This window comes from Anomaloglossus baeobatrachus, chromosome 4 (genome assembly GCF_048569485.1).
Source record: "Anomaloglossus baeobatrachus isolate aAnoBae1 chromosome 4, aAnoBae1.hap1, whole genome shotgun sequence".
NCBI classification, from domain to species: Eukaryota; Metazoa; Chordata; class Amphibia; order Anura; family Aromobatidae; genus Anomaloglossus; species Anomaloglossus baeobatrachus.
The window spans coordinates 347,729,496-347,744,140 of NC_134356.1; the positions used below are offsets into that span (position 1 = coordinate 347,729,496).

At 39.6% G+C, this 14,645-nt stretch overlaps 1 protein-coding gene across 1 annotated transcript in view; it reads right to left on the reverse strand.

Moving 5' to 3' along the window:
* Positions 1-1,667: 1,667 nt before the first annotated feature.
* The window catches only part of TRABD (TraB domain containing), a 45,875-nt gene continuing 32,897 nt past the window's right edge, over positions 1,668-14,645 (reverse strand). The window contains exons 7-10 of the mRNA XM_075342543.1: positions 9,644-9,783; positions 8,702-8,874; positions 5,660-5,771; positions 1,668-2,844 (exon numbers count right to left, since the gene is read on the reverse strand). Coding sequence (XP_075198658.1) covers positions 2,664-2,844; positions 5,660-5,771; positions 8,702-8,874; positions 9,644-9,783 — 606 coding nt within the window. The 3' untranslated portion in view covers positions 1,668-2,663. The remainder of the gene's footprint in view (positions 2,845-5,659; positions 5,772-8,701; positions 8,875-9,643; positions 9,784-14,645) is intronic.

Genomic DNA, 14,645 nt, shown 5'->3' on the forward strand with positions numbered 1-14,645 from the left:
TTGATGGAAAATAAAAAAGTTATGGCTCTTGGAAGAATGAGAGTAAATAAAACAAAAACTAAGAGTTGCTGGAGGGTGAAAGGGTTAAAAAAAAAAAAAAGTGTTAAAAACAACAAACACCCCTTCCTATGTCATATTGTGGTCAAGCAGACATTCATAGGGACAAGAAAAACAACAAGATAAGCTTATGCTACTAGATATTTTTACTTTTACAAAAACAAAATCGAACTGAAAATCAGCCGCATTTTTTTTTTTTTTTTCTTTTTTAACCAGTTTTCTGACAATCTGGGTTACAACCTACCGATGCTATTGCAGCATCTCTAACAAGTCTGACTCGATGTATGCCACTACATACCCGGCCAGATGTGTCTTCCACACTTTGGGAAATCTCGGCTGCAACCTCTAAATAGAGCAAACATAATTCTACAAAGAGCAACTCCTCTGTTACAAAGTGCCTTAAAAAAAAGGAACCTGACCGCTTCCCTCTGGCCGCCCAAACCGCCACCATGTATTTATTGCTACCTTATAACCGTCCTTACATTTTATAGTCCTATTGATTACTGTATATGCCCAAAAACTTTTTTCCCTGGGTCGGCAATATGCGAATTAGCAGGTGACGAACCATTTGACGCTGTTATCCCTAGAGTAGTCATCCCAATAACAATTTTATCCCAGCAATGTGGGCAAGTGTTACATGATTAACAAGAGCAGTGTCACTGCCGGCCGGCTCTCTGCCTCTGTCAATGCACAGAAATTTGGGTGTACATACCCCAGCTTCATCAGTACACTGTGCATGCCCAGGGGGAAGAGGAGGGGGGGGGGGCAGCAGTGACAAGGGCCATAGCCAGCCATGAGATTTACAGAGTCGGTAGTGCTAGGTGGCCAAGTCCAGAGTCAATGCTGCTTCCTTAGGCATGCACAGTGCATTGGGGTTCGTACACCTGGGCTTTATTGAGTCTTTTCAGGGACGCAGAGATGTGCAAATAAATGGCGGTTTCATCGCTCTTGCAAATAATGTCATTCACGCACACAGAGGCATACATTGGATTAGCAGGATGAATAGTCTGGGGACAACACACCCAAAACTAGTCGCCCACTAAATAGCACAGTTCTAAAATGTATTTTTGACCAATGTAGTAATCAATAAGACTATAAACTGGCTTTTTGGGAAAAGTAAATGCAACAATAAATACATGGTGGCAATTTGGGGAGCCTGGAAAAGCTGTGGGGTTCCTTTTAACAGTGCTTATTTAGTAAAATTAGAGAGGACAGGACATGCAATATTCACCATGACCAAAGTATTACGCGAAATATCCATTTGTAACAAAAGGACGTTTCACATGTAAATTTAGTCCAAAAAGAATAAGGCTAACCTTCCCCATTAAGATACAGTAACTTTGTAAATTAATATTTTAGTCAATTTCTTCCCCAAAAAATGGAAAGTGCAATTATAAAATAAGAAAGTGTATTCATCTTTTGAGTATCCGTGGAAAATTTTAGTTCTCATTTTTGGAACAGAGTTGTGCTGCAATGCAAAAAATAAGATAAAATTAATTTTTTAAACACCCGGGCATATTACATAATAGTGTGAAGGTGATTTGGTTTAATACAAATTTGGTGGCAGAAAGTTACACAATATATTTGCATAATACAAGTGAATTATTTAAAAGTGAATAAAAAGCTACTATATCTATGGACATCGCTTGCTCCGTTACTAGATTCTGTGATATTGGTAAATAGCACATAGGAACAGTAGGATTGGCTAACCAACCCTTGTGGTTGGTTAGCCAATAGTCAATATTCTCATTAATGAAATAGGTAAGAGATTGGTGGAAGCACTGCACCGTAAAAAGCATTGTGTGACAATCTTTAAAAAAGTTATAGCCCTCAAAAATGACCAAAGAAGATTTTTCCTACAGAGTTGGGGTTATATGCAATACTCTTAATTACATTTTGTTGCCTGTTGCTTATGAAACATCATATTTAAAGGGGTTTTCTCAATTCTCAGTTGCTGGGGAGGGATTCCTCTTCTGAAGATTGACAATTCTGATCAGCGGCATGGTCGTGCTGGTGGTCTGAACTGAGGCAGCTTCTGTAGCATGGGAGAAGAATAAGGGGTCTGAAACCACAGGATCCGGCTAGCAAGTGCAGGCACTAAAGCTGTATTTCCCAAACTCTAGCCTTCATGACCCCCAGCAGATCATATTTTCAGGATTTCCTTAGTATTACACAGGTGATATAATTATTCAAGGCAAGGGAATCCTGAAAACAATGTGTTGGGGAGGGGGGTGGCCTTGATTGAAGTTTGGGAACTACTGCTCTAAAGCATGGAAACTGCATTCTCTGACCACAGAGTGATCGCTAACCTTGGCAACAAACTGTGCAATATTGACTTATAAATCCCTCTTTTCTTAAGAACAGAGGTAATTTTTAAAGAAATAAAATTGCAAAGTATTTAGCTTTTACGAGCACTTTGCAATATTACCCATTTAAAAACTTAAGATAACCCCTTTAAAAGTACGGCAGTTCCTGCAGAGCCTACAGTAGCTGCCATTTACTATTATCAGTGGCTGATTTTTGGCGATTCCTTGGATAAACACCCAGGGTAGATGGAGTAAATCGGTCACGTAGAAAGATAATAATTAGCATCCATGAGCGGTAATCTAAAACTTCCAGATTCTCATTTCATTCAGTCTTTGAAGGCAATACTGTGTGGCTGGCACTGAGAGGATATATTGGACAGTCCTTCTACTAACACAGAAACAACCGTAACCGAAAAGTCCAAAAAACGTCACTTTTGCAGTAAAAGTAATAATCCTATTCAGTGCTGAGGGAGGAGGCACGCTGTAAGAAAGAAAAAAACAGAACACTTAGCATTCACCGAAGTTAAACCGGGGTTAAAAACAAACAAAAAAATGGAACTATACCAAAGATTTAAAAGGGGTTCTCCGAGAAACTGGCCATAATAACAGTTCAAGCTGCAACCTGTCCTAGTCATTTGTCAAATGGGCCAGATTCACCGCTGGAGACGTGTCGCAACTGTCAGGCTGAGGAGCAGCATCGTCAACAAACATGATCAATCTGCTCAGTCATGAAGCAATGGAAAAGAGAAAAAATTCTCACCAACTCAGAAGAGTAGGCCTTTTCTCTCTAGTTTCAGTCCTGTTCTGAGCTTATTTGTAAACCTGTTATACTGTAAAGCTCTGAATTAGTAGAACATGGAGACAGCAGGGACAAGGACTGAAGCAGGAGGAGTCAGCTGAGGAGAATTCCTTTATTTTCTCCCTCTGAGAAGATGAGTTATATTTGTTCATGATGCTGCTCCTGTGACAGTTGAGACACGACAGGATGGGTTATGACCCAAGAAATGGCACTCTAAATAAGACAAGAATGGATTACAGATTGAAATATGTGACGGCGGCCTTTATTACATTCTCAGAGAATCCCTTTAATAAATATTTAATTTACAGAGACAGTAGGTGCACAAGTAGAATAGAAATCCTGCTGATCTACCTAGTGTGTCACGGGCCTACCGTAGTTTGTGAGGTGATATATTCCTGAGGACGAGATGCAGTTCATAGATTTGACAAAAGTGATCAGAAACGGCACAGTCCTTTCTCTGGCAGAAGCACACTTGGATTAATTATATGGGTGTAATAGATAAATAGCACTACATCCGCTAAAATTTAGCAGAATCTATTACACCTTATTAGGTCAATGGGGTCCACTAGTCACTGGAGTGGAGTGATTTCAACATGACAGCTCCACCAGTTAGAGAAACCATGAAACTGACTAAAACAGAGACTTCATGTACAGTTAGGTCCAGAAACATTTGGACAGTGACACAATTTTCGCGAGTTAGGCTCTGCATGCCACCACATTGGATTTGAAATGAAACCTCTACAACAGAATTCAAGTGCAGATTGTAACGTTTAATTTGAAGGTTTGAACAAAAATATCTGATAGAAATTGTAGGAATTGTACACATTTCTTTACAATCACTCCACATTTTAGGAGGTCAAAAGTAATTGGACAAATAAACCAAACCCAAACAAAATATTTTTATTTTCAATATTTTGTTGCGAATCCTTTGGAGGCAATCACTGCCTTAAGCCTGGAACCCATGGACATCACCAAACGCTGGGTTTCCTCCTTCTTAATGCTTTGCCAGGCCTTTACAGCCGCAGCCTTCAGGTCTTGCTTGTTTGTGGGTCTTTCCGTCTTAAGTCTGGATTTGAGCAAGTGAAATGCATGCTCAATTGGGTTAAGATCTGGTGATTGACTTGGCCATTGCAGAAGGTTCCACTTTTTTGCACTCATGAACTCCTGGGTAGCTTTGGCTGTATGCTTGGGGTCATTGTCCATCTGTACTATGAAGCGCCGTCCGATCAACTTTGCGGCATTTGGCTTAATCTGGGCTGAAAAGTATATCCCGGTACACTTCAGAATTCATCCGGCTACTCTTGTCTGCTGTTATGTCATCAATAAACACAAGTGACCCAGTGCCATTGAAAGCCATGCATGCCCATGCCATCACGTTGCCTCCACCATGTTTTACAGAGGATGTGGTGTGCCTTGGATCATGTGCCGTTCCCTTTCTTCTCCAAACTTTTTTCTTCCCATTATTCTGGTACAGGTTGATCTTTGTCTCATCTGTCCATAGAATACTTTTCCAGAACTGAGCTGGCTTCATGAGGTGTTTTTCAGCAAATTTAACTCTGGCCTGTCTATTTTTGGAATTGATGAATGGTTTGCATCTAGATGTGAACCCTTTGTATTTACTTTCATGGAGTCTTCTCTTTACTGTTGACTTAGAGACACATACACCTAGTTCACTGAGAGTGTTCTCGACTTCAGTTGATGTTGTGAACGGGTTCTTCACCAAAGAAAGTATGCGGCGATCATCCACCACTGTTGTCATCCGTGGACGCCCAGGGCTTTTTGAGTTCCCAAGCTCACCAGTCAATTCCTTTTTTCTCAGAATGTACCCGACTGTTGATTTTGCTACTCAAAGCATGTCTGCTATCTCTCTGATGGATTTTTTCTTTTTTTTCAGCCTCAGGATGTTCTGCTTCACCTCAATTGAGAGTTCCTTAGACCGCATGTTGTCTGGTCACAGCAACAGCTTCCAAATGCAAAACCACACACCTGTAATCAACCCCAGACCTTTTAACTACTTCATTGATTACAGGTTAACGAGGGAGACGCCTTCAGAGTTAATTGCAGCCCTTGTCCAATTACTTTTGGTCCCTTGAAAAAGAGGAGGCTATGCATTACAGAGCTATGATTCCTAAACCCTTTCTCAGATTTGGATGTGAAAACTCTCATATTGCAGCTGGGAGTGTGCACTTTCAGCCCATATTATATATAAAATTGTATTTCTGAACATGTTTTTGTAAACAGCTAAAATAACAAAACTTGTATCACTGTCCAAATATTTCTAGACCTAACTTTATCTGCTAGTCTAGTAATACCAATCCAGACTAGTGCCTTAGAAATGGTTACCGCAGGCAGTTAATCCCAGCAATCCCCATGTATAGCTACTTCTATGAAGTAGAATGGTAGGGAGTGAAGAAAGACCCCTCGGATGGTCCAAGCTTGCCTTTATAAACAATTTTATATGTAGAAGAATACACAGATTTTTCATCTAAATTTTTACCTCATGATTTCTTGAATATTTACATCGCTATTCCAGTTCTTCTCAATACCAGGTACATGTCCCATCCCAACAACACCAACGACAATAGAAGGGACACTTTTTCTAGGCTCAGCTAAAGATTAGAAAGAAGAAAAAAAAGTGAAAAAGTGCCAATTACTACTAGAGCATCAGTAATCGAAATACAAGCAGTTCTCACATTTGTGACATAAAAACAAGGTAGACTATGGCCTAATTAAAATGCAAAAATCAAACAATAGAATGTTATAGTGGAGCAAGACTAGAATACTTAATATGACACTACACCATTAGCAAAGAACTTCCAAATTTGAATATGAAAAATGAAAATGCTCGTCTCTAGCCATTGCACATGTGGTATGGTGCCCCCTGGTGGCCTTTTGGAGCCCACATCATTTTTTTTTTTTTTTTTAATTTCATGAAATGGATGGAGTATGCTGAGCCTTGTAGTTCTGCAGCTGTCTGCTCTCCTGCATACACTAGTGGAGAATGAAAAACATATGGAAGAAGGAAATGACAGACCTTTTTTTTTTTCAACAATCTTTAATGACAATGTTCACTGATAAAAAAAAAAAAAAAAAAAAAAAAAAAAGCAGAAAAAAACGAGTGAGCAAAAAACGCAGCAAAACGCAGCCAAAAACGCGCCAAAAACGCATGTGCACATAGCCTTATTGTGTTGCACCCCACAAGTGGAGAAACCAGGCCACTGTCCATTAACTAAGAAGGTGGATTTTTTTTTCCCCCCAAATTTTGTGTACATGATTATAGGGGAAAGCCATTTATCCAGCATTTCTGGTAGCAGCTTTTAGAGATATCCTCTATAGAAACTATCCCCTATCTGTGGCTCGGGAGCCACATGCGATTCGCGCCCATGTGTTGTGTGGCTCGCAGATGGCTGTCATCTTGATCTCTTGGCTGGCGGTGATCATCTTGTATTGTAGTGGATCTTGTGTGATCTATATACAGATATTACATTACAGCCCCCTGAGGAAGCTACAACTGCGAAATGTACATAGGGGTATAGGACGATATGCCCTTGAATGACGCCTTATTTTGGTAATTCATATCATTATTTACCATGTAATAATGGGTTTTCATGTTTATAGCACAACCATATGACTTTAACTGATTATTTTGAACCACTGCTATTAGCTGCAAAGCCATTCACTTGCATGAGTGCACTGTGTTTCTAAATTAGAACTAATAGCCTGCAGTGGCAGTAATAGCAGTAGAGGATCACAGTGTGCTGATCGCATGGCTGTAAGATTATAGTAGACCGACTTCCCTGCTACCCGCAGAATGGAGATGACATTTATTGTATGACATATTGTATCGATGTAAATGTGGTGGTAGCTGTGGAGGTCATAATTTGTGGTGATTGAAACTCCCCTCTAACCATTTTTGTAATCCACAAAATTTGGCTGTTCAAAGCTACAATCGCTGTTATCAGCCAACTAGCTATTTCTATATGGGAAAATATATGCTATTTAAAACACTATCTATATAGTGCGACAAATGCAAATTTATACATAACCATATGACTGATTATTCTGAGCCACTGTCATTTGTTGCAAGGCTATAAGATTGTAGTAGACGAAAAGAAAAAAAAAAAAAATTTTCTGGTTATTTGCAGAATGGTGATTTTTTTTGCATGATACTCTGCACTGATAAAACTGAGGCTGTAGCTGTGGAGGTTACAATTTATGTTGATTGAAAATTTCTACTCAACCATTTAGTAATCCACACAACGCGGCCATTCAAGCTGCAATCGCGGTCTTTCAGCCAGTTATCCCTATATAAGACAGCACATGCTATTTAAACATTACTCACACAATGTGACAAATGCACATCTATGTTTCAATCTAAGGCTGTGAACAGGATACCTATTTATAACCCAGCATAGTATAAACGATGTGTATATTCATGGCTAATATCTCTATATTTTGTATTTGAAGGAGTCTTATGAAATTATAATATTTATTATCTGAAAATCATCTAATATTTCTAATCAAGCGCTATCGTCCCACACATCCTTGTGTGTCAACATCATGTAACACTGCATTTTTTTAACGTGTTCTGTATATGTCCTGTAAATTTTCACTTTTTTTGTACTTAATCATAATAATAAAATTTATTATAAAAATGTGAAATTACTCCTAGTCTCTTGTTTAAATATAGATATTACATTTCATTGTAATTTTGCTTCTGACACTGGATGCTTATTGAAAAGTAAAAACTTGCAGAACAGGAACTGTCAGACTATTATAAAACTCAAGTGGAAGAGGGAAAACTAATATTTTAACATTGATAAGGATATAAATGTAATTAAAACTTTACCAGAAGTCCACAAAATAAGGTTTTAACATAGAAATTTGATTTAAAGGATTCCCTTTAAAACGTGGCTCAACTCATCAAAAGGGATTCATTCAGCAGATTTTTACCATGTAATCCGAGCACTATAATGCAGGAGCAGTGGTTACCAATTACAGTGATGCCACTTGCTGGGCTGAGTTTTGTTCTTTCTATACAAAAAACAGTGTTTTATCAGCAGGAGATTATCACTACAAGACAACTGTCTTTGTACATCCTAGCCAAGTATTGATTAGCAGTTTACTGTCAATATACAAAGAACACAAAGCTGTGATGTAGGTGGGCTTATACATACCTCAGCATCTGAGCTCTGCAGCAGAGAAAATTGGCAATGATAACTTCTGCACCAAGTAATCAGTGATACATCACTGGAACCAAGGTTTCTGTCCCTACCCTATGCTGCTGTCCGATTACATAACAAAACCTGCTGACAGATTCACTTTAAAGGACAAAGCTGAAGTTTGACATGTCATTACCAAGTATAGAGGTCATTCCATTTCTTCTATACATAGCACCACATGTCATACTCCTCACCCAGGCAGCATTGATGAATATAAAATGTAATGGTGACATGTGGATGTCCGTGGACGCATGACAGCTACCACTGAAAACATAGTAAGGTTTTGTGATCAAGAGTATAGTAAAAACCTAAATTACTTTCAGAGGCACGAGGTAGTTCAGTTTTTCTAGCCGCTTGCTTCAACATGTAGGTGAGATAAATATCTCTCTCAGAGACAATAGTGCGGTGGAGATCAGGAAATTCTCCGATCATTTCGGCCATCATCTGCTCCAACAGATCTTTTTGTTTGCATTTCTCCACGTCATCCTCACTGAAACCAGAATTTCAAGGCAGATAATGAATCAAAATGCCATTCTAAACAAATACAATCACATCGGAGTAAGAGGTCTATCACATATATACTAATTGATTAAAGAAAGTACGTGGTCTGGAACATCAATGGTGTGAACATGGTGCAAGACTCAAAAACATAACTATACAATAGGATAAAGAGTTGCAGACAAGTCACAATGTATATGGGAATACTAGACTGGAAAATACAATGAACCATCTGAAAAAGTGAAAAACATGAAAATGGAATATACAAAACTGCTATGAATAATAGGAATATGAGATGTTTAACCATTGTATTGATCAATGCAAAAGAGCCCCAAACCCACGCCAAGGTAATCTATTTGAGGTCCCTAACTTATGTGTAACCTCACCTGCAGTTAATAAACTTGCTCTGTATGGGAAGGAAAGGACCTAGCTATGTTTCAGAGCAAGTTTTTTAACTGCAGGTGAGGTTACACATAAGTTAGGGACCCCAAAACTAGAGATTACCTTGGCGTGGGTTTGGGACGCTTTTGCATTGATCAATACAATGGCTAAATATCTTATATTCCTATTATTCATAGCAGTTATGCATATTCTATTTTCAGGTTTTTCATTTTTTCAGATAGTCCATTGTATTTTTCAGTCTAGTATTCCCATAGCAGTTCTGCTTTTCATCATTCCCCTATACATTGTGACTGGTGTGCAACTCTTTATCCTATTGTATTACATACATACAAGCTTCAAAATAAAGCAGGTTTCTGTACCTGATGGGATCAGATAATGAACATAGACCCCAGGCGAGCTTGACCTTCTGCCAGAATGAAAGTGCAGCAATGGCTCTCTTGAAGGTAACTGGGATAGGTCGGTCTCCGAGGTGAAATTTGCAGAAAGGCACTTTGCTGGCCTGTAAATTTAACCCATATAAATTATTAGTACCATATTCCGGACACAACTGATGTGGGGGTAGTCTACATATGCTAGGATTTTAGAAGGCTTTTATAGGAGTCAAATGTGGGTAACTTATTAAACACGGATGTGTCAGCAAAGATGAAGCATAACAGGACATACAAATACAACAAATACAAAAACAGTATTAAATATACAGCATTGTTAACTGGTGGTCAGAAAAGAGTAAACATCAAAAAGCAACTCGAATAAAAATAAAGTCTCATGGATATATATTTTGATACCGATGGTAATAACTGTATCAGTGCCAGATTTTGTTGCAAACAAGCATTTACTCTTAGAAGAAAATGTATTAAGAGGTTTTTGCTTTGTAATCCTAGAGCAGCATGATGTAGGTGTAGAGACCCGGATTCCAGTGATGTGTCACTTACTGGGGGGTGGGGTTTATTGAAACTACAACACACAGCCCAGTGTTTTATCAGCAGGAGATTATTACTAGAAGACCTGTGTGATTTAGTCCTCCTGTTCTGTATAACCCCACCCTCAACACTGATTGTCAGAAAGATGGCCATCAGTGATTTTGGTGGGGGTTGTGCAGAGCTCAGTATTGAAAGTTCTGGGGATCTGCAGCAAAGAAAATCGTGATCTTGTAAGTCATACAGGGTGGACTCACCAGTATACAGCAAAACTATACACCAGGAAAGCAACTCTAGGCAGTTGGGTTGATAGAGGATTGCTTTACTTTACAAAAACAGAAAGACATCCATAAAACAGAAGAATGTACATACAAGGCCTAAGGCTGATGCCCCTATATTGCGCCACCCATAGCTGCGATTTATGTCATTTTCTCACCAACCTTTGCCTAACCATCGGACTGTGAACAGTCCCCTAGTAACACCTCTGGAAAGCAGGAGTAATTTTGTGTGCATGAAAACGCCCTACAAGTGGTGCAGCACAAGAGCTAAACCTATCCAGCTAAACAAAAATCCCATAAACCCCCTGAATACCCTTAATTGCTGAAGCCTCACAGAGAAGGCAGATGGTAATAGTGGGAAGGAAAACCCTGCAGGTCAGCAACACAATCCTGGAGAGCAACAGTCAATGCAAACGTGTGGCGCTGTCCCTTTAAGATTTTAAATGTAACTGTAAACTGACACCACAGAGCCGGCAAGTCTTGCTGTGTGTATATAGTCGGCCTAACCAGAACAGATATGCGTTTTGGTACCAAAACACCTAAGTGTAGCGCGCACGTGGGTCTGGGCCCAGTCTACTGTACCAGGGTACTATGGTGTCCAGCTGCCATAATAAGAGACTGAGATACTCTCACGGAGAACCATTATAGCCAGCAACTGCAGAATGATGAATCTCCGGCACAGGAGATATCACACGTATCACGTTCCCCCTCGCGAAACGCGAACACGAATTTTTCTCCCAATTCACTTAAATGTTTCTGCAGTATATACACACACACACACACACACACACACACACACACACACACACACCTCAGCCCTCAAAGTCCAGTAGAGAAGTCCATTGAGATGTTGCTATAGTAACCAAACAGTCGAATGCAGATGCAAAACAGCGGCCTCTTGTGGCTGGCCAGTAACAATGCATACAATTAACAGTAAATAAGTGTTTTGCAGCAGTTCACAGTGGATAAAGGTCACTAATACAATCTTAGAAAAAAAAAATAAAATAAAATGTAGTCCAGTAAGTGATAAAAATCGCTGGAATTAGCGTTTCTGTCCTCAACTCATGTTAATCTCAGATTACACAGCATATATAATTTTTTCACCAGTAATTTTCACATACTCCATGAATGACAGCACCTGAGAGAGGCCAGAGATCCACTCCAATATTGGACAGGAAGCCAAGAGTAGAAATTATTATTACGTCAACTCCCTCTTCCACCTTCAATGTGGTTTCCAAATAATTAAGTAGGAGTCACCTAAATTTATATTAAATTTTTCTTCTTACTAGTTATATATTAACGCAAGCTCATTCTTCACTGCCAGGAGAAGAAAAAAAAAAATAAAAAAAATAAATAAATAAATATATATAAATGAAAACCTCAACCATAAGGCTACTTTCACACATCCGGTTTGAGCCGTGCGGCTCAATCCGGCTGTGAAACCTATGCAACGGATGCGTTGAAAACACCGCATCCTATGCATAAATTTTTACATGCGCCGCTCCGGTTTTTTCCGGTTGCGGCACGCTACTGAACATGCGCAGTGGAAGAAACCGCATGTGGCGGCCGGATGCGTTTTTTTCCGCATCACGCCGCATCCGGCGTCCATAGGCATGCATTGAAAAATGCGCCGCAGCGGCCGGATGCGGCGCGATGCGTTTTTTTTGCCGGAGCAAAGAACGTTGCGGGCAACGTTCCATCCGGCCGCGGCATCGGCTAAATCTGCCGCATGCGGCAAAAACCGGACCGAACGCAAGCCCATGCGGCACAATACGGCACTAATGTAAGTATGCAAAAAAAACCGGCGGCAAAAAAAAAAAAAAAACCGTTGCTTTTTTTGTAGAGCGCCGTATTGTGCCGCAGAGCAAAAACCAGATGTGTGAAAGTAGCCTAAGCCAGAGGAAGAGATTAAGTAGGTGTGGTGTAGTGATGAGCGTGCTTACGCACCACTGCCGATTACTCAATCGACCATCGGTTTAAAAATGCTTGAGTTTCCCCATTGACATTTATTACACCCAGTGCTCGAGTCGCACCTCAGAAACCCGATGCTTGATTGAGAAACGACACACTCACTCATCGCTAGTGCGGTGTCCTGGGTTTCAGGAAAATCAAAATTACCGGTAAGTAATTATCCCCCCTCCCCATGACCCATAAAAGCACCTATGAGAACTTTAAAGATTTCACCAGATTGAGTTAAATACTCCCAGCTTTTAACTCGAAACAGGAGGATTTTCCCAGCTTGGAATATTTGTCATACAACTAACATGGTTATACTAGATCTATCTAATGGTAGCTGGCTAGACTGATATTGAAGTTTAGCCAACCTAATATAGACAAGTCCAACTTGCGACTGCAGACTAGGAGGGCAGACTGGTATTTGGAATAGTGACACCAGACTTTGTGCAATCAAGCTCATCTCACCACTTCAAACTAGGAGGATTGATTGAGGCATTGAAAGTTTAACAATTTAAAGTCCACAAGACCATCTTATGCCTAGGATTAACTGGACTTAAAATGATTTCATTCTGCTTGGTACAACCATGTACATTTTACAACTCCAACTATGAGTTTCCCCAAAAATAAGCCCAAACCCAAAAATAAAGCCCAAGCAGGATTTTTCAGGCTTTTTGTAGTTTGATTTAAATAAGCCCTAGTTGTGGTTCTTCATACTAATAGTATCAAAAACAACTACAAGTTAAGCAAATTTCAGAACTCCTTTTCCTACACAATTCTCCTCCCTTTGTTCCCTTTCTTTCCTCCCCTCACCCCTGGATGAAATTTTAAACTTATACAGACACTACTATAATTTACTTATTTTGCATGTTGTCAACATAACTTGTAAAAATTGTATTTCACTTTACATAAAACTCAATAAAGTATACATACTAATAGCATCATGAAATAGGGCTTGGGAAGCCCTTTCAGGATATGTAACATTGCTGTACGTTGCCCCGTTGTGGTGCTGTATGCTCTGGAAAAAATTAATAGTGCGCGCCGGCTAGTTAAACATATGTTAATGCAAAAAGAAAATTCATCCCTTTCCCTGCCCACCCCTCATTTGGTGCAGTCAGACTGCTCCTTTACTTGCCTTAGAATAGCATCGTAGTCCACGGACTAACCAGCAGATCTCCTGACTCAAGAGTGACAGCATGTATTTTTATGCAGTGTTCACTCTCCGGCAAGGAGCGCAGATGGCCAGTCCGAGGATTGCAATGCAGCACAGAGGGCATGGGCGGCGGAAGAGGTGAATGTTTATTTAGCATTAACATGTTTAACCAGCTGGTACATAAATAGAACATTTACCAAGACTTACAAGTAAGGCTTAAGCCACACGGCGAGAAAATCGGTGCGAGTGGAGTGCGATAAAACATCGGACCAATATTAGCCTGTGTGTCAGCGCACATAAGTGATTTGTTTTCTCGGTCCGATTAGGGCTGAGAAAATAATCACAGCATGCTGCGACTAATGCAAGACTCTACTCTCACACCCATTCAAGTGAATGGGGTGAAGAAAAAAAAAAATGTATAATATATATATATATATATATATATATATATATATATATATATATATATATATATATATATATATATATATATATATATATATATATATATATATATATATATATATATATATATATATATATATATATATATATATATATATATATATATATATATATATATATATATATATATATATATATAATAAAAATCGCACTGCACTCGCAGTACATCGGTGTACCGCTCGTGCACAGCGAAAGCCGCAATAGCCGACTATAGAGGAGAGGGAGAGAAATCCCTCCTTCCCCAGTGCCGGCCGGCCCCCCGCAGCTGAGGTACGCTCGGACCTCAGTCGCATGGATACTAGCATGACACTCAGCTCCTGCTGTGCCGCCAGCGCAAGCCGCGTGTCATGCGAGCATCGCACTAGTGCCCCGTGTGGCCTCGGCCTAACAGAAAATTACAGCAAAAAAAAAAAAAAAATAAATAATAAATAAATATAATAAAATAAGATGTCCCCTGTTATGCTAAAACTACCTGAACAAGGACATTGGTGGAATTGGGAGTGTTTTTTTTTATTTTGTGCTCTTGGCTTCCTGTCCAGCGATCAGGCAGATCCCTCGTGCGATCAATGGTGATGGATGGGAATACCTAGTGATA